The 21514-nt window shown below is 35.3% G+C and overlaps 2 protein-coding genes across 2 annotated transcripts in view; one reads left to right on the plus strand and one right to left on the minus strand.

The window, feature by feature from the left end:
• Positions 1-1545: 1545 nt before the first annotated feature.
• LOC123718000 lies at positions 1546-4668 on the minus strand. The gene is made up of 2 exons (XM_045674336.1): positions 4448-4668; positions 1546-4163 (listed from the first exon to the last, which is right to left on the minus strand). Exons 1-2 carry the CDS (start codon positions 4554-4556, stop codon positions 1690-1692), a joined length of 2583 nt encoding a protein of 860 aa, XP_045530292.1. The 5' UTR covers positions 4557-4668; the 3' UTR covers positions 1546-1689.
• A 218-nt stretch (positions 4669-4886) lies between these two features.
• Positions 4887-21514, plus strand: part of LOC123717998 (exportin-7-B) — a 35385-nt gene continuing 18757 nt past the window's right edge. Inside the window, exons 1-11 of the mRNA XM_045674332.1 lie at positions 4887-5000; positions 7689-7784; positions 8954-9057; positions 10587-10686; positions 12691-12801; positions 14065-14192; positions 14628-14823; positions 15994-16209; positions 16783-16929; positions 17984-18156; positions 21291-21469. Coding sequence (XP_045530288.1) covers positions 4911-5000; positions 7689-7784; positions 8954-9057; positions 10587-10686; positions 12691-12801; positions 14065-14192; positions 14628-14823; positions 15994-16209; positions 16783-16929; positions 17984-18156; positions 21291-21469 — 1540 coding nt within the window. The 5' untranslated portion in view covers positions 4887-4910. The remainder of the gene's footprint in view (positions 5001-7688; positions 7785-8953; positions 9058-10586; positions 10687-12690; positions 12802-14064; positions 14193-14627; positions 14824-15993; positions 16210-16782; positions 16930-17983; positions 18157-21290; positions 21470-21514) is intronic.

Below are 21514 nucleotides of genomic sequence, written 5' to 3' on the forward strand. Positions count from 1 at the left end.
TGTACCAGGAAAAAGTTTAATAAATAGAAATATTGTTTTCAATGTTTATCAAAGAATACTTGATGATCAAGGTGCAGAACAAACACAATCATCGATAATGAGCCATGTGCAAGCTTTATAGCATGATAAAATTCGATTCAATTTTCGAGCCGTGAAAATGCGGTGAAAGCGTACGAAAATGCCATAGAAGAGATCCCTAAGGAAGAATGGGCCCACTGCTTTTCTCAGTGGTTCCATTGAATGCGACGATGTGTAGAGACGAACGGAGATTACTTCGAAAAACATTAAAATTATTGGCAAATTTCTACATTAAACCGGTTTTTATTTTCTAAACATTTCAGTGTTATCTACGTAATTGAGAGGTAACTGAATATGTGGCACTATAATGCATTTTGGCTAGTTAGTAATGTTAATAGTCTATTTAAAGTAAAAGCTATGTTAACAAAAGACAATATTAATAGTCGATTTGACAGTATGAAAAGAATTGACAGTAATAAGAATAAAACACACTTTTTAAAGGCGTTATCGAGTCAAGCATGTTGTTGTAAATAATCTATAATATTGATAATTTAAAATATTATACGTCAGTCACGTGACAAAAAGTTCAGATTACTTCAATGAATGATAACGTACCACGCCAGTAAATAATATCGTTTGCTAGTCGAATCTTAATACTATTTTGGAGTGTAAATTCGTCGAAGACTGTTGTTGTAAATTGATAATGATAATTAAAGCGGGTCAAATATGAGAGTCTTTCCTCCAACTTCGTTTTTGTTCTCTTTGGAGTAGAGACTCTTGGGACGTGGAGTTAAAATGCACAGGCGCTAATAAAGATTTAAGTTAGCGCGATAGATAATACTTTTTGCAATGGAACGAGGAAATGCTGCCAGCCTTAAAGAGACAGGGACCAAACTTTTTAAAAAACTGTACATTTTATTGTTATGATTTCTAATAAAATTCGAATGACACGCCAGCGCCATCTTGCCTAAAGTAGCGTTTTGGCAGATTTGAAACACATTACCATGGAATTTTAATTTAAAAATAGAATTCAAATTAACAATTTATATGGGTTCCAAAATCAAAATAATCTGAAATGGTTTTTGAAATCTTGTGTATACCTTATTGTAACTCTACAAGTACCTTGAATGTTATGAATTACAGATAAATTATTACATAAAACAAATACGATAAGATTGTATTTTAAGTAAATACCTCCAAGGAGATTGATTGTGTAGTGTTCGTCATACACTGAAATGCTTTATGTTACTAGTGTCGAGGAGACTCAGTTTCCGCACTTAGACGCCAATTTGGTCCGTTGTGCGTTAAGTCCCGGCTCATTAAGCCAGCCTAGTTCCTTCAGAAGCTACTAACAAAGGTGTCCGACCTCTATCAATATATACAACTTCTCGGCATCAACCATAATTTTTTTACTCAGTAATACTATTTATAACGTCAAATTCAAACGCAAACATTAAATTTATTTCCAATTTATTGTTAGTTTCAACAAGTTTTATATAGTTACATAAATAATTTTGACGCATCGAATAAGCTTTTGAAAACGGAGATTTTTATTAATTACGTAAAAAACAGCGCACCTGCAAATGTATGTTAACAAACGTTTTTAAAAGTTCGGGTTAAGTTAAGTAAAAATTGGGTTACAGATGTATAATATAAAACTTCTTTGGATTCTTAGCTATCCTTGCAATTGACGACTGGATGTTCAAATAATTCGGAGAGAGAAAATTTCTTCTTCGGAAACGATACACATGGTTTGTCTTTAAACGCTGGATCAAAAGGGGGTGATGGAAGCAATTTGCAGCCGTCTTTAGGACAGACGAAAGGTCGTCTCTTCTCCTTTTTCGGTATAGGCCAGGATGGTATAGGGATCCACGGGTCGTAATCTCTGGCGAGGATTATATCCTTCACAGGTTTGGTGTCTTCGTTCAACATAGGAGTGTTCAGAGCACAAATTTGCAATGTTCTGGTTGACAAAACTTGTGAACTGTACTGGCGATATTGGAAGTTAACGTTTCGGAAGTCAGGTAGGATATATATACGAAACAGAGATATGGTGTCGTATATTTTGGAATTTAAAAACTTTGCGCAAGGATCTTTCTGAGCACAAGGATCTTTCCGTGCACAAGGATCTTTCTGTGCACAAGGATCCTTTTTTTTTGGCGCGCAAGGGTCTTCCTTTTTTGGCGCGCAAGGGTCCTCTTTGGCGGCACATGGGTCTTTTTTCGGTGAAGGGCATTTGGGTGGTGGCGGACATGGCGACTTATCTGGTCCTTTGCATGGGTTTGGTCCAAGGGTATTAGGCTTGCTGCATGCATCAGCCATGGTCATGCTGGTTAGTCGATTGTAATATTCCCGACACAATTCCAGGCGATGTCGCTCTCTGATCCTACGTAACAGCTCTTTCAGTGTTACAGTTTCTTTTTCAACCATATTGGGTATAGGTCCAGTCGCAGTTAAATTGGGGTCGAGATTACAATTGGCGGCCTCAGTTTGGTGGACTCCTTTTTTATCCTTTAGCAAACCCTCATATTGGGGTTTTAATCTCACATTAAGAACTGGTGTATTTTCTGTAATAGGCATTTTTTCAGTCACTTCGATATGCGATACAGTTCTTTCTAGGTTTGAATACTTCTGCGTTTTAGGTGTTTTAGCTGGATCCCTTCCATAAGATGCTGATTCATTAGAATGTTCTCGTACGTAAGAAACTGTATTCTGTTCAACTGAGTTATCACCAGTTTCCCTAAAATGTACCGTTGGTTCTTCAAGTGATTGATCAGTTTCTTTCATATTATAAACTGGTATTTTTATTTCAATTATTGGTTTCTTATATGTGCCTTCTATGTAAGAAACTATAGTTTTTCTTGCAAAAATTGGCTCCTTTAAGTCTTCTACAGTTGCGTCGTCTGCAAAAACATTAGCTTGCATATTTAATAAATAGTCTGGTCGTTCTTGAGCGCTGGAAATTCTGTTTATATTGTCAGAATCATTTGGATCTTGGTTATCTGAAATTGACGAGTTCTTTGTGTTTGGTGGCTTTTCTTCTTTAATTTTGGATGAAATCGAGGTACTTTGTTTGACAACCTTTTCTGGTTGTCGATGTAACGTGCCCGGCGTATCGCCTGGTGGCCCTGAAGTGGGTTGGGTGTAAAGAATATCAAATTCTTTTTCTGCCATATTTGTAATAGGTTGAGTATCAATTGATGTAGAGTCACCAGGAATTGCCAAGCCTGACATAGCACCCTCAACTTTTTCCCTAACATTCTGCTCGTCACTTTCTATATCCATCTCATTAGGTGGTATCAAACTGTTATTACCAACATCATCAACCCCTGTTGTAACTGTCATAGACTCCTCTTCAACTGGATTTTCAAGCAAGATTTCTTCGATTACATAGTCATGAAATGGAAATGACTGACTAGCATATGGATTTAATACTATAGGAGTTAACTGAGTGTCTTCGAGTGCATCAAATGTATCGCCTTCGCTACCCTTCCCTACACTTTCGCATAAAGAAATGGAATCAAAAATTAGGGGTTGGATTAGTTCTGCTTTAAATGATTTATCTACCTCTAAATCGCTTATGTAGTTTACTTTTTGCAGTTCATTTGTTTTTGTAGTCTCATTGGTATAGCGAACCACTTGTGGTTTCCCATATAAAACTTCGCTGTAATAACTTTGTTTAGGTTTTTGTGGGTAAAAATCTATATTGTCTGGAATATGATCAACCCCTAGTTCTCTTAAAAGGTGTTCATCTACCTTCTTGGGTGATGTTGTTAGACATTTATTCGCAACATCATCAAATCTGGTATCATAATTATTTGGTTCGGATTCATAATATAAATTGGTTGTGTCCGATTCTTTTTGTTCTTTAAATGTTATAGGAATTCCGGCTTCTACTTCTTTTATATGTTCAATTTTCTGTTCTAGTCCCTCTTTATCAGTGGGAGTTGCATATAGTGGGTCTCCTGGTGGAAAAATCTTGCTAATAACGCGATCATATTTTTCTCGATCTTCTGCGAGGTTGTCTTCAGTAGATTTTTGTACATTATCTTCGGGTTTTTTATCGCTGCCATGAAAGTCATTGCTTCCCGTTGCTCCAGAATTTGAACTTGTGCTTTTTGTCGCTTGGGACGTGATCATAGAATCTGAAAAATAGCGAAAATATAGTTAACTACTTTTATCGATATTTTGCAAAAATAGATAGAAAACAGTAAGTTTTCGCTATTTTTCACATTTGATCGATAACGCCATTCTATCTAATTTCAATTTAAATAATCAATACTTTTCTAAAAATAAATTCTGGTAAAAAGAATTCATGCACAGATTTGGTACGCTTCGTTTAAAAGTCTCAGTAGGAATATGTAAAAATGACTATTTAATGTAAAAGAAAATGAAATAAGCTACTAAGGTATGTGCGTTAAAGTCTTACGTTTTGTAAATTTCTTCTGAGCTGCATATTTCACGTCCCCTTGCAAAATTCGAGGGATGAAGGTAATGCTGCAGACCCTTTTGATTTTTGAAAACGTTGTCCTCAACATTTTTAATCATTAAAATTACTGTTACTCTGATTTCATAATATTATTTTTTTACTTTAATTTATTCACATTTTGATAAAAAACAGCGAAAGTATTTTTTTGGTAGTGACGAGAATAGTTTTATATAAATTAAATAAAAAACGTTCTTTTGTTTTCTGAAAGAAGAATGTTGTAAAGTTTTCAGCCAGTTTTGTGTGTTTCTTTTTAAAAAGGATATTATCCGCTGCGTAATAAAATATTATGAAATCGTATAATTTTAAAACTGTGGTATTTAAAACGTGTAATCATTATTATTACTATTTTTTATTTAAAATAACATCTCAACAGTTAACATATAAAAGTCATGAATCGAAACGTATGACGAAATGTGTTCGAAAAAATATAAATGTCACTTTTCACAATTTACAAATCAAATGCGAGAGAATAACAAAGATGGCTGAAGAGCAAGTAAGTATCAAAATATTAGATTTTTTTATAAAAGATAACAAGATTTTTACTTAAAAACATAAATTTAGACACTGTAAAAATAAAAAACCTACACTTGTTTAATATTTTCACCGAAAGGTATGTAAATTGTATTCAATTTACACGTTGTTTTTGGTGTCCGAAGTGATTTTTATTATTATTCGGCGACTTTTGTCCTTGTATTTGTGTTTAAAGCTACTTAAATATGTGTGTTAATAGCTTATTATCACTCATTTTAACTTTCAACTGTAATGTTTGCCGGTGTTTTGTGGTTATTGCTTATTATGATTTATGACATTAACATAGTGGGAGAGGCGATATTTTCCTATTCCAACAATAATACCTATCACTAGTAAATTATAAATCACAAGAATAATTTACTTCTCAAATAGTAATTACGGGTTTGTACAATACAATAAGGAGAAAATTTAAAAATAGGAAGAAAAATTAAAATTTATAAGATAATAAGTAACACAATATTTCAAACAAATTGATTTAATTTGCATCATTTTTTATCTTTAGGCCTCCCTGTGAAATACAATGATAAGAAACTAAGTTAACTGTCATTCCATTTTATAATCATTTATACTTTAACAATCACTTAGTGTTAAGGTTAACTTAAACAATATTTGTATATTTAGTACTTTTGAACTGCAGAAAAATGGATATGAAAATACTTTAAAATCATATGTTGACTCGGTCAAGTAATATCTCACTATTTTTAGTACCCAACTTTATTTCAATGTAGATTTTCACTTAGAGCATCCAAACACATTAGTTGTTGTTGTGGATATCCCATAATTGAACATGGAATAAACAATTTAAATTAACATTTCATCTCGAATGAAATGGATATTTCCATTTATTTTGATTATATACAGTATAACTCCATGTCCCTAACATCGATTTAACAACAAACTCTCTAAAGTGTTGATCAATTGGCTTTGGTTGGTTTAGCTCGTCTTCCATACAATGATACACTAAATAGCATTACGCCCACTCTCAATAATGAGATTTTAAAACCAAATTAGTAATAAAATACTTTTTAATGTTGCTAAAATTTATAAAAATGTTGTGGATAATAAGTAGGAGTCATGGATTATCTATACATTATCATATTCTAAGTTGCTCACCAACTTTCAAACTAAACATTACTAGTAAAAGAAAATTACTGTGTGTTGATGATAAAGTTTTACCGATACATGCTATAGAAACGGGAGAGTAGATAAGATTATGTACATAACTACTGACATTAGTCTGAATTTTTTCTAATTCGGATGTTTCTGCTTTCCATTTAAAGACAACTCTTTATATCACCTTAAAATGCACAGTCCTTTCAGTGTCAAATACCTATAAAAACATAAATATGAGCTCAATGGATATTCTTCAATTTGTAAACTTCGGACAGGCTTACTTATTGAGAGCCATATGTGTGGTGTTGTGTAAATAATCAAGTGCCATGGAGTTAAAAAATTAATATTCTCATTAAGTTGACCATTGGGCCCGAACCTGTTGGTTCATATAAACATCCTAAACTTACCAAAAGATAAATCACTACTCTTGGTTGGTTATTGAAGTGCACTTTTGATTTGAAGTGACTCCCAAGTATTTACCATTAAACAGCATACATTTATGATCAGCACTGATAACGGGTTGATATGTTCTTTAAAATCTTATGTCTGCAATTGATATTACCTTCAGGTATTGAGAGTGATGAGGAAGGTCTGTGTAATTAAAGGAAACTGGACTGATAGATGGCAAGGGGACTGGTGTTATTAGATACAGCAATTTTCTAATACAATGTGTGCGAGCTTTGTGAGTTGACCGTAGGCAGCTTAGGGAATTGATTACAGATGGCAGGAAATAATATCTTTAGCCATTAGACTAATTTGTGATGTTTAGGTCAAAAATATGATTTCCAACAAGTTTTTACGATTAAAAGGATTGTATGGTTGGTATTTTATATGTAAATAAAGTCATAATTATTTTATTCTTCATATAGATATGAAAAATAATATAATTAATAAACATAGTAACCAATTTGAACGTACTAAGTATCATACAGAGGGTTCAAAACCACATCTTGATACAAATATCCAACATTTTCGTCATAAAATTGGTTATGATGGATTTGCAGGACTTTTTGTGACAATAACATTTTAACCAGTCAATGTATATAATAAAGTTGTATTATACTGTTGATGCAGCGATAATTCATTATTTTATTTTATTAAAATATTCCTACAGCTACTGATTAAACAATTACATTATAGACAAAAACCAAAAACGGAATACACATTCAATCATAAACATAAAGCAAAGTTTTTCCTATTCATACAAAAAATATAACAACATACAAATTCATACTAAATTCTAGATTATAATCTAAGATTTATTGATCATTATAATAAATATTTAATATAAAGGTAGAATAACAAAGCCATTATTAATAAAAGATACCAGAGTTTTTTTTAATATTTTTTTAAGTATTCTTTAGTCATATTAAAAATTAATCTATTTGCTGGTAATTTGTGTTATACTCTGAAGGTATTTATAATGTTATAAATGTTAGTTCCTTAGTAATTGTAGTGAATTGTATTTATTAAATATCTCTAACAATGTTTTCGTATACAAAAGAAACATATATTAAAATTTTATTTATTATTTCAGGAGGTAATTCAAATAGAGCTTTTGTGCAAACAGCTTTATGAGTCACAGGATCCAATTGTCCGTGAGCAGGCTGAGAAGGCCGTTGTCGCGTTTCAGGTATATTTTTTAATAACTTATAATTATTGTAAATGTAATGATTGCTATGCTATTTAACGTACATTTAGACAACACTTTGATATACAAAAAATATGGTAATTGAATACGTACGTGGGGTCTCTGCATCTTCTACCGCATTTACCATGGAGAGTGTTCAGAAGAGTTGTTCAGATTAATACCTGCAGCTGAGTTTCATCAGTTCAGATTACCGCGCACCACCGCTATGTGGAACCAGAACTACTGAAGTATTTCCGAATCAATTCGACTTAGGGTCCTTCAACAAAAGAGCGTACCAATACTTGAAAGGCCGGCAACGCACGAGAGTGCCCATGGGCGGCGGTATCACTTAACATCCGGCCTCCTGAGCAATCTATAATTTAAAATGTAGGGAATCTCTGAGAGATAAATTCAAGGAAATTAATATACTTACCTTTCCCTCGCAATATATTTATATAAATATTATGTATGTAAACAAAAATAGTGATAAGTTTACTAGAATAGTATTTACGCACAATGTTAATACTCGGAACAAACGCAGGCTGCAATTTCCCCGTATCTAAAGTTAGTCATTCTCTTTTGGGAAAAGTTATACTCTTCTTTAATAAAATCCAAGAGGCTTATATCTGCCTTTTAATAAATTTAAGAAATGTATTAAAGAAAAGCTGTGTTTTTACACAGGCTTACTACAAAACGATAAACGAACGATTTAACGATTATCTTGTTGATACTTCTAATTAATTTGCGAGAGTTTTTTACGCCGGCTTTTTCTCTCGGCCTACACCCTCTGTCTTCTTTGCCGATGAGTAGGGATGTCTACCTATGCAAATTTAATGACTTGGAAACAGTGATACTTGTATCTTATGTTCCATAATAAACATATTTTTTATATTTATATTATCTATACGTAAAAAATGTTACGGATTTGATATGGAAATACTTTACACCATGTTTCGAGGCTCAACCGTACTCTTAGACAGTGAAGAATTGTATTTATTTTTAGGGCTTTTCTGTGCTATTACCAATATTTCTAAGACAAAGGAATAAATAAAAAAAATATAATATAATTAGCAGTTATTTTTTGGTAATTGGTCTGGTTAGTTTTTACTACTGATAACCATGCATTTTATCTTATCAATGTAGCTTTGTTATTAAATTTTGGGCATTTTCAGGAGTCCCCAGATACGCTAAGCAAATGTCAGGCGTTGCTGGAGCGGGCTGATTCTAGTTATTCACAACTCTTGGCAGCTACTACTCTAGGGAAACTAATTAATAGGTGAGTTGATTGTGAATATCATTGCACTGTTCCACAGGTCTTCCAGAACATGTCCCTGACTCTCTACATCTAAATTTTTCTCAACTCTTCTCTAGATTATTTAATTAGATAAATTCCAACCACTTTCATCATGACATGCGTGCTCGTTGGGGATGATTTTAACGTCCATTCTCTAGGTACGACAAGGCTTACCCAATCAGATTTCACCATGTATATCCTGTAAACCGCTCATTTATCTACACCTAAGAATTCCCTTGCGTATCCCTGTCATTTGCACACGCTGCTCACGTATTTCACTGTTATGTGTTCTCTGGCAGGATCACCAGCGTTGTAGAACACGTCTACTCTCACCATAATGTTGAGCCAGGGCCAGTTACAACCACAAGTTCCCTCCGTCTTTTAACATTTTTTTTTAATTATTATTTCGTGTGTTTCGTTAATAATGTACTGTTTATTACTATTACTGTTTACTATTGTTATTATTACGTTATTGCTGACACCCAGTATAAAGTATTATCACTTATTTAAGATACATAATGAAACTTAATTGTAATACATAAATAGATTATGTATGGCAAGTTTCATTATGTGGGGGTCCATACCGGTGGTACCATCCCTGAGAGATACGAACTCCAACGTGTTCAAAATTCGAGCGTACTCATCCCTCAAAGGCCGGCGACGCAACCACTAAAAATGAGTTTCTTTGGGCCCTTTTTGGGCGTCCCGCAGGCTCATTTGTCCCATATTATATTTAAAAAAAAAACAACTTAATCTAATACATAATATGACCCGTTTTAGATGATCAGCCTGTTAGCAATTCTTGTCCAAGTCGTGCCTCCTACTCCTCCTCTCCTCCTGTGCCTCGATCTCTTGTTCTGTCTTTCCTTTTTCCATCGCGTGGTTGCCATTCTGTAATTATTTTCGTCCATTTCAACCTGCCATCTCGTCATATAACCATGGTCCAGCGCCATTTCAATTGCCTTATTTTCTTTATAATATCCTCTTCCTTGGTATGTGATCTCATCTTCTGGTCTTTTACGATGTCTCAATGTTACACCAACCATGCTTCTTTTCTATTCCTCTTTGGCATGTTCTCTTTAGAAGATGTTGCTGAGATAATGCCCAAGTCTGGCAGCCGTAAAAAAGAGTGGCGGAGAGTTTATTGGCATTTGTTCTCTTCTGTTCTTACGCCTTTGATTTGAGAACTGACAGTAAATGTTAAATTAGAAGCATTTCATACAGTTTTTTTTGACGTTCATAAGTGTACATTGTGTTACCTATATGAATAAATGATTTTGACTTAGCTACCATTGGGAAGTCTTTGCCTTTAAGTACTAAAGGGAAAAGAATCTCTTCCTTATGCAAGACCCTTTCTATCTAAAGTCTATTTGGTAATTAAATTATATTATTTTCCCTTGATATACGTAGCAACTACGTTTATTTGTATGGTAATAGTTTCTCTGTTCGTAATTATTTTCGTTTTAGCTATGTTCACTGTTCACTTAAGTAACTAAAAATTATTATTTCAGATCGACAGGAAGTTTATCTATACAACAAAGGCTAGATATAAGGAATTATATTTTGAATTATTTGGCTACACGACCGAAATTGGCGAACTTCGTTGTACAGGTATTTAATATATTCTGTATAGTATTGTCTTTTGTTAACATAGCTTTTATACATACAAATTGTCAAACACCTGGGATCCAATAATATCCAAATTAAAACCCCAAGACAAACAATCCTCGAACCGTGAGTCATTTCTGCAAAAAACCCGTCATCTTTTAGTCGATACCAACTCCGGGGCAATAAATACAGATAACTCAACTTTCTCTGCAGCTGTGATACTTTTTGACATTTAACACTTTTTGTCTTCAGTCACCGTGACCACGCACGCCGTAAAGCACGCGAAACGTCGGAAAATATATATATGTAAAATAATTATAAGTTTATGATAATACATAGCTTCAATCCGGTTAAAAAGTGTTTTCTTTAAATAGATTTGGTTTTGTTTTTCAAGATGCTTGCGCTTGGTGAACGCTTTGTGTAACTAGATGCCAGTACTATTGTATAAAAGCCGTCTACACATTCGCTGTGCGGCTGTTTATTGGGTCACTTCGTTTGCAATATTTTAAAATGGACGACGGAGGACTTTTGCATATAATGCAGCGAACATTTTTGGCCTTTATATTCTTTTACGTAATCTCCCTTTTAGTAGCTGCATACCAATGTATGGAACGTTTTGTTATGCCCCATACAGACCTAAAAACCTTCTACAGTTAATAGGGAATAACAAAACACTCGAATTGGTCCAGAATTTGAGTTTTCCGCTTTGCAACATTTTTCTAATCGTTTTTACGGTCAAAATCTTTTCGACATCCAAGCCTCAAAGTACTCAAAGCCGTTTAAGTATTACGTACGCAATATTTTGGGACTGTTGATTTTGTTATGTATTATACTTATACTGGAGCACACGAACATAGGATCCACCATCACGTGAATGTCGAGGCTATTCAACTCCTAGACACCACTGACCTAGTGAGAAGAGAAAAGGATGAAAACTAGACTAGTGAATTAGTGTTAGTGTAGATTATTAAGTGCTAAACATTGAATGAAAAAAAATATATATTGAACACAAGAACAGAGTGTCTTTAAGAGAGACTATAAGTAGCGTTATTGGACACTTACTTCTGATAACAATCTTTTTTAGTAAATTAGGTTAGACTTAAATTACTTATTAGTCTTAAGTTAGGCTAGATCGTAATGTTCCATGATGTCGTAGTAAAGACACATGTATATAAAAAAAATGTAATGATTACGTCATCAGTAATTATGTACGTTTTGACACATTGTCTATGCTTGAAAACGAATAGCATTTTCCATGAATATGAGCTTTCATGTATTACGTAACGCACGTTACGATGCGGGGCGGGGATTGAATTGCGCGTTGTTGATAATATTAATTTCGACTTTCCAGTACGTTACACCACATAATGGTAATTTAGGTATATAGAGTCACTGGGGTTAGTCACAAAATGTTTTACTATTGGATACAGAAACGTTACGGCGCGTTTAATGGGGGGGGGGGGTCGTGTCAAAAATTGCGTGACGTAATACTTGAACGCTCCCAATCCTACAAAAAAATTCATACGATTATGTACTATTAGTTTTGAGAGTTGCTTACTTTTGCTGACAAAGGGGGGGGGGGGGGGGGTCATTATCTACTTTTTTACACATTGTCTATGCTTTTAAATGAAATGCACTTTCGAGGAATCCTACAACAAATTAATATGTTTGTATACTATTATTTTTGAGAGCTTTGCTTACTTTTGCTGACCGGGGGGGGGGGGGGGGGGGGGGGGGCGAGGTCCGTTATATACTTTTTTACACATTGTCTATGGTTGAAAACGAAATGCACTTTTGAGTATTCTTCCAAAAAATTCATAGCTTTGCTGACAAGAGGAGATGGGTGGGGATAAATTGCAGTAAATATATAATAAGTAAATCTGCTTACGTAATACATGAACGGTCCCGAACCGCGGATTTCGTACGAGATGATTTCTTGAAAACTTCTCTAAAATAAAGTCCCAAGACCCTGGGTGGGTGAATGATGTTCTGGCTTCATGTTTTCAGGCTCTCATATCACTGTTCGCACGGATCACGAAACTGGGATGGTTCGACACTGTGAAGGAAGAACACGTGTTCCACAACGTGCTCAGTGACGCCACTACCGGTTTCTTACAGGTATTTTTTTATGTTTAATTTAAAAAGGTATTTATCATGTTTAAGTCATAACAAAGTGGACTTAATTGTCTAATCTCGAAGTCATATGAAAGCAAAATTTCATCAACATCGGTCTAGCCGTTTAGCAGTTTAGGAATTATATATAACAAATTTTATCAAAATCGGTCCAGCCGCAAAATATTAAGGTATTAACGTTTTTTACATGTTTGGTTATAACCAATGTAAGATCTATAACTCTAATTTAATAAATTAAATTTGATCTGATCCACTTCACACAAAATTTCATCAAAATCGGTCCAGTCGTTTAATAGTTAACGAATGCACAGTAGAATTTCAATATTTTTAGTTTTAATTTAACTTGTTTGACCGATGGGTTATCCACAACTCGGATTGTATAAAATATAAAACTAATCTGGACTACTTTTGTACACACACATAAAATTCATGAAAATCGGTCTATCTGTTAACGAACTCAGTTAAATATAATACATATTTTTAAGTGAAACTTCTTGCGTTGTAAAAAAAATACCGTCACATTTTTCCGTTACGCGCCATCTATTCTTGTCCCTACCACGGTTGATTCGAAGCCAATAATAACAAAAATATATAATAACGATATCAATGATAGTAATAAATCTATCACAATTAATTAAATTCTGTAATAATGTTAGTAGTAATGAGGTAAAATGAAATAATTGTATTATTTGTATTCATGTCTATGATAATAAAAGCCTTTTGTTAAACCTTGTCTAATTTCATTTCATTTAACCAATTTCTGTAGAGTTGCATATAGTAGGTAATTTTTCGAAATATAAGGTCATAAAGAAGTTTCACTTCTTACGTGTGTACACACGTAAGAAGTACGTACGTACACGCACACATTTTTCTTAATTATTATTAAATTAAGAAATAATAAAGGAATATACAATAAAAAAGTGCTTACTTTGTACGCATGTCAGAAGTGAAACTTCTTTGTAAATTCATCATTACCAAGATAAAAGCCCCAAAAGATGGTCATGTACCAGTATATGTATATCTACATTCACACGGTTTACACACTGTATACGTTATGCGACAGAATTGCCATCTAAAGTTCTAATATAACTACTAAACGAATACATCAACCAATAGCGTGTATTTTTTCTCGTTCTCCCTTTCTCGTTCTCTCTCTTTTCTTCGACAAAAAGGCTGCACATCTTCGTTAATTAATTATCCTCATGAGCTTAAAGAATTTTAATTTCAATAAAATAAATTAAATTCCAGGGTCCCGTTGAGACATGCACAATATTTGTGCAATTACTGTCACAGTTGGTTGTCGAAATGAACCAAGTATGTGAAGCTGATGCGAATCGATCTCTCTCGAAGCACAGGAAGATTGCATCATCTTTCAGGTTAGCATTGACAGAAAGAGGAGCAGTGAAACACCCAGCAATATGTTATTGACAGGTTGGCATTGACAGATTAGATCCTGTCAGATGTGGTGTTGCCATTCTGACTTAACCATTCAGGGCACCCAAAGGTATACAAAAAAAAATCATTCAAATCGGTTCATCCGTTCATGAGGAGTTCAGTGACACATGTACAGTACTATAGAGTTATATATGTACGGGGTCGTTTAAGTCCCCCCCCCCCCTCCCCTTGTCAAAGTCACAGTTAAGCAAAGCTCTCAAATAAATGCATTTCTTGACGTAATCCAAAAAAGAAGGAAATCAAAGAAACATCCCCCCCTCCCTCCATTTAGTAAGTAATTCTTGAACGGCCCCTATGTACTTTTAAGATGTCTTCCCACAAGATTACTGTACCAAGGTCTTTTTTATTAATTACAGAGACACCCAGCTCTTCGAAATATTCCGCGTGTCGTGCTCGCTGCTGAGCTCGGCCCGGGGCCAGCAATTGTCAATGTCGGATGAGAGTCAACAGACGTTGCTGGCTGCCCTGTTGAGATTGGCGCACAATTGTTTGACATTTGACTTCATCGGGACTACGAATGACGAATCCTCTGATGATCTGTGCACTATTCAGGTAATTTGTACGAAGCTGCCCATGCGCATGTTCGTTGCTCCTACATTTTTAGCTCATACCAACATGGAACAATTTGCTATGCTACCCCAGAGAGTGTTCGGTTTTCCAGAATGAATTTTTTTGGGTTATTCTGTGAATTTTCCTCTATGTAAATTAAGGATGCATAAATACGACTTTTCCGATGCCAATACTTTTATAGAAATATCGGCCATACTTTGGGTTTGCCGCAGTATCTGTATCGGATGTGTGCCTATATGATTAATACAAATGTATTGATGTTTTAATACAGATTAGTATTGTACCAACATTAGTATTAAATAGTCGTGTCTTGAAGAGCCCTTCGTTACAATACTCAGTACCTTATAAAGACAAGAATACCAAATGGGTGCAGATGCATCCCTAAAATAAACCTCCAAAGTTGAAGACATAAGTTTTTTATTGAGTTAAGCGTAGAGGGGTGAAAATTAAGAATGTATGCTGTATTATAAAAAGAATTTGGTGTGGACCCACCCTTAATATTTAGTGGGGGAGGGGGGGAGGCGAATTAGATTCTTCTTCTCTTATCTGGTACACTCGTCAGAGCGGTCATGATCGCTATGTAGTAGTAGTATTAGCAGGGGCAGACGTTTCGCCATCGTTGCCTATTAGAGGTCATCCTGCTGCACCCATTTAGTGAACCTCCTACGGCAGAACAACGCGAAGGTGACCTTCCGCACGGTCTAGTGCCTTCCACCTTGCCCTGGATGACATATCGATCGCGTGATTGGTGAATCAGTTGTCGTTCGTGTCACGCGCTGTGTACGATGCGCAAACTTTCCCCCACTCCCTTGTTGAATGCTCAAGAAGTTTGCCGGTATCTGTATTAATAAGTATTACACTTCTTGCTTGCTGATTTTCGTGAAATTTTGATTCTCTTATTTGATGATTACGTCATCAGTAATTATTTACTTTTGACACATTGTCTATGCTTGAAAACGAAATGCATTTTCAAGGATTCCTACAAAAAAGAAGGGGGGGGGGAGGATAAATTGCAGTAAATCTTACGTAATACTTGAACAGAAATAATACACATGGGGATACAACGTTTGCCAGGTCAGCTGGTATAATAACCATAGATTACTTATTTATTTTGTTGTAAAAAATAATTTATTTTATTTATTAAATTTCCAGGTACCCACATCATGGCGGCCGACCTTCCTGGAATCCAGTACTCTGGAGTTATTTTTCTCGTTATATGCCTGCGTACGAGGCTCTCTTGCGGGTCTTTCCCTCGCCTGCTTGGTACAGCTGGCTTCAGTGCGAAGATCGTTATTCAGTAACAGCGAGAGGGCCAAATTCCTTAACAAACTTGCAGTTGGCGTATTAACCATTTTGGAGGATACGCAGGTGAGATCATTTTATTTATTTATTAACACTTCGTTATATTATATATAAAAAAATTGAACATAATTAAATCAAAAGGAGGGCAACTGGCGGCCTTATCGCTTTCGAGCGATTTCTTTCAGGCAACCACTGCCAGTAAAGAAAAAAAATTATTAAATTACATAAGATAGGCAAGAAGTGCAAAAATACATGTTATTAAGACAAAACTAAACAGGAATAAAAAAGCAAACTAAACTAAAAAGATGATTCATTTAAAATTAAAATTAAAAAGACACATAAATCACGATAATTTAAGATAAGTCTCACGTCAGTTAGTAGTTAGTAAGAAAGTTAGGCATACTATGTGGACAGTGTGTGTGTTTACTTAAGTATTTCAGAACCAATTCGACTAAAAGGCCGGCAACATACTCGACAACTCTCTGGCATTGTTACTGTTTATATGCATATGGTATTTCCGAACCAATGTTACTTCCGATCCTTCAAGAAATGAGCGTAGTGCCTGATTTTTTTATGTAGCTTTTAAGTTTTCTCTTTGTAGTATATATGAGATTAAAACATCTAATATATAATTTTCAGGGGCTCTCAGATCCAACGAATTACCACGAGTTTTGTCGTCTCCTGGCCCGTTTGAAGTCCAACTATCGTTTGGGGGAATTGGTTATGGTTGACGACTATCCGAGACTCATTGAAGAAATCGCAAAATTCACTGTGCAAAGTTTGCAGGTACTTACAAAAAATATATATATCCTCAGAACCACGGTTGTACCCGTTGTTACACAATTTTATCTTAAAATAGTATGTGTGAGTAACACGCAGAAAGGCACACAATTGTCAGTCGTAAGGTAACATCAGCTGAGACTTCTGCCAAAAAAATAGTATGGGAACTAAAAGAAGGTTGACTGTTTTTTAAAAATAAAAGCCTTAAACAAAATTGGCCAATGTTAAGAATCTTGATACAAGCGCGCATGTGCCATAGTTGCTCATTTGACTTTTCGGTTGTTTATGAATTGTTACCTTGTAAAAATTGAGGCCGTTTGGGTTAATGTCGATGGCAAAAACAGAAAATGAGACCGTTTGGGGTAATGTCTATGGCAAAAATAGAAAATGAGGCAGTTTGGGGTAATGTCGATGGCAAAAACAAAAAATGAGGCCGTTTGGGGTAATTTCGATGGCAAAAATAGAAAATGAGGCCGTTTGGGGTAATGTCGATGGCAAAAATAGAAAATGAGGCCGTTTGGGGTAATTTCGATGGCAAAAACAGAAAATGAGGCCGTTTGGGGTAATGTCGATGGCAAAAACAAAAAATGAGGCCGTTTGGGGTAATGTCGATGGAAAAAAACAAAAATTAGGTCGTTTGGGGTAATGTCGGTGGCAAAAACAAAAAATGAGGCCGTTTGGGGTAATGTCTATGGCAAAAATAGAAAATGAGGCAGTTTGGGGTAATGTCGATGGCAAAAACAAAAAAATGAAGCCGTTTGGGGTAATGTCGATGGCAAAAACAAAAAATGAGGCCGTTTGGGGTAATGTCGATGGCAAAAACAAAAAATGAGGCCGTTTGGGGTAATGTCGATGGCAAAAACAAAAAATGAGGCCGTTTGGGGTAATGTCGATGGCAAAAACAGAAAATGAGGCCATTTGGGGTAATGTCGATGGCAAAAACAAAAAATGAGGCCGTTTGGGGTAATGTCGGTGGCAAAAACAAATGGTCAAAAAATTACTATTGTAAAACGTTTATATCTTGAATAAGAATTTCTCAAAGAAAGTAATCTTTTTTCAGATGTGGCAATTCGCGCCGAACTCGGTGCATTATCTGCTGTCACTATGGCAACGTATGGTGGCGTCCGTGCCATACGTCAATGCTACGGAGCCACATATGTTGGAGACGTACGCGCCGACTGTCACGGCGGCCTATATTAACAGCCGGCTGGACTCAGTTCCTGTGTTGCTCAGGTATCAAAAGACGCTCTTGATTTGGTTCTCGTCTCATCAGATAGGGATCTATATTGTTAAGCGTATCCCGTAACGCGGTTCGTGTTAACCGCGTTATAGGAATTATAATTGAGTTCGTAAATTAATCAAATAAGCTTTTTAAAAATTTGACGAATACGTAAATGATCCTAATCCTTGGGATTTATTTGCTGCAGTTCAAACGGAGAGTTTCTTGCCAGTTTTTCTTCCACGGTGGTTTGTTGCCTGTTGACGTTCATAAGTGTACTTGGTTACGTATACGAATAATGTGTGCGTGTCCTAGCGTACACACGTAAGAAGTGAAACTTCTTTATGACCTTATTTTTCGAAAATTATGTACTATATAAAACTTTACAGTAATTGGTTAAATAAATTTTAACCAAAGGCTTTCATTATCATTGACACGAATACAAATAATACAATTATTTCATTTCACTTCATTACTACTAAGATTATTACAGAATTTCATTAATTGTAATAGAATTATTACTATCATTGTTATCGTTATTATATATTTTTGTTATGAATGGCTTCGAATCGACCGTTGTTGGGGTCAAGATAAAGATGGCGCGTAACTGAAATATGTGACGGTAATTTTTTTCCCAACGCCGATAAAGAAGTTTCACTTCAATAAAGTTATTTTGAGTTTGAAGAATTGGAATGAAGAGACTAAATAACTTATAATAATAAATAAACTACATTATTATAAACTATAGATAATATTATTTCAATAAACAAACAAAAATATAGTCAAATGCGTTCGTATCCTATATATATGTAGCGTCAGGCCCCGACATTGTTAAGATAACAAACACAAAGTTTTCTCCGAATCACTTGATTTATTCCAATTCTAATTTCAGTCTCTTAATTCAATACGATTTTAATAAACAAATTCAATAGGTAAAGATTTCAAAGGCTACTCGGCAATTACGTAACGAGTGCACCGGGCAATGGTCGACGAACGACTGCCTGAGTTGTGCGCGCGCGCTGCTTTATATTGGTTCCGTAGTGGGATCGAGTGACACATCGTACGATCGTTCGACTAATCGCCCGTTGCACGTTGTTTTACAAAACATTGATAGTGGCGCCATCAGTTTTACAAAACATTGATAGAGGCGCCATCAGTTTTACAAAACATTGATAGTGGCGCCGTTAGTTTTACAAAACATTGATAGTGGCGCCATCAGTTTTACAAAACATTGATAGTGGCGCCATCAGTTTTACAAAACATTGATAGTGGCGCCATCAGTTTTACAAAACATTGATAGTGGCGCCGTCAGTTTTACAAAACATTGATAGTGGCGCCGTCAGTTTTACAAAACATTGATAGTGGCGCCATCAGTTTTACAAAACATTGATAGTGGCGCCATCAGTTTTACAAAACATTGACAGTGGCGCCATCAGTTTTACAAAACATTGATAGTGGCGCCGTTAGTTTTACAAAACATTGATAGTGGCGCCATCAGTTTTACAAAACATTGATAGTGGCGCCATCAGTTTTACAAAACATTGATAGTGGCGCCATCAGTTTTACAAAACATTGATAGTGGCGCCATCAGTTTTACAAAACATTGATAGTGGCGCCGTCAGTTTTACAAAACATTGATAGTGGCGCCATCAGTTTTACAAAACATTGATAGTGGCGCCATCAGTTTTACAAAACATTGACAGTGGCGCCATCAGTTTTACAAAACATTGATAGTGGCGCCGTTAGTTTTACAAAACATTGATAGTGGCGCCATCAGTTTTACAAAACATTGATAGTGGCGCCATCAGTTTTACAAAACATTGATAGTGGCGCCATCAGTTTTACAAAACATTGATAGTGGCGCCATCAGTTTTACAAAACATTGATAGTGGCGCCATCAGTTTTACAAAACATTGATAGTGGCGCCATCAGTTTTACAAAACATTGATAGTGGCGCCGTCAGTTTTACAAAACATTGATAGTGGCGCCGTCAGTTTTACAAAACATTGATAGTGGCGCCATCAGTTTTACAAAACATTGATAGTGGCGCCATCAGTTTTACAAAACATTGATAGTGGCGCCATCAGTTTTACAAAACATTGATAGTGGCGCCATCAGTTTTACAAAACATTGATAGTGGCGCCGTCAGTTTTACAAAACATTGATAGTGGCGCCGTCAGTTTTACAAAACATTGATAGTGGCGCCGTCATATTTTAACAAATTGTATTCTAAATTCTCAAAACTGAAAAAAAACATTTATTCATAGGTAACACAGTGTACTCTTATGAACGTCAAAAAAGAAATGTATTTGAAGTGCTTCTAATTTTATTGCCAGTTCTCAAATCAGGGGCGTAGAAAGGAAGAGAAGAACTGGCAATAAACTCCGGAGAGTTTATTGCCAGTTCTTCTCTGATGTCAGAGTGGCGGATCAGTCTGACATCGCCAAGGTTTTTGTTTTACACGTTTGTAAGGAGCTGCAACCATCACAGCATGTTCTCGTTTCAGGGTGTTTGTCTTCAGGGGTGTTACCCATTAATTTAACTATATTGAAACGTGATTTTTTTATGTTTTATATTGACATACATACAGTTTAAACTCTATATAACGACACAATAGGGACTGTACATTTTATAGCGTTAAATAGAGAAAAAAGAAGCGTATAGATGATCTCCTACTTATATTAAGTCAACAAGTCTACACAATTTCTTAGAAAGTTCGTGTGCATGATGCCGACAGTCCAGCTTACTGAGGGCTGGGAGAAGCTTAGAAAGTAGTTTATTACTCAATTGTTGTCGTTATTGAGAGTGTTAATGCTATGTAGAGTGTGTCGTATGGAAGTCAAGCTAAACCAACCAAAGCCAAAGATTTCGACGCTTTAGGGAGTTCGTCGTTCGTTCGTTATATCGAAGAATGTTATATGGAGTTTACACTGCATATTGATGTGTATACCTGTGTCTAGTTTGTATTTTTGTCCACAAACTTCTCTGAAACTAACATATTGAATGTTTTATTTGAATTAGTTAAATTGCAACTTAGGGAACGGTCCAAGTTTCATCAAAATTGGTTTAGTAGTTTAGGTATTAAATAAAAATGTAGTTTTTAGTTGAAATGCTTTTGATCTCAGTAAATGTTTAACAATTATTCCAGGGAAGGTTTGGAAGACCCATTAGACGATATGGGTGCTGTGCAACAACAGTTGGAACAAGTAGCCGTGATAGGCCGTTGCGAATACGCGAAGACCTGTCAGCTACTCGTGGCTCACTTTGACAGGGCAGCGGCGGCCTATAGCGTGGAGACACAACCGCAACAGATATTGGTTTTGCAAGGTAAGTAAATAATAATTTTGTAAGCCTAATGAAACGAGTTTTTAA

The sequence above is a fragment of the Pieris brassicae genome, chromosome 14, assembly GCF_905147105.1.
Source record: "Pieris brassicae chromosome 14, ilPieBrab1.1, whole genome shotgun sequence".
NCBI classification, from domain to species: Eukaryota; Metazoa; Arthropoda; class Insecta; order Lepidoptera; family Pieridae; genus Pieris; species Pieris brassicae.

Bases quoted from the DNA above. Each gene is read 5' to 3' on its own strand.
- LOC123718000 (XM_045674336.1), bottom strand. From the start codon at position 4,556: ATGTTGAGGACAACGTTTTCAAAAATCAAAAGGGTCTGCAGCATTACC. The intron at 4,164-4,447 runs GTAAGACTTTAA...GCTATTTTTCAG, and splicing joins TCAGAAGAAATTTACAAAAC to ATTCTATGATCACGTCCCAA.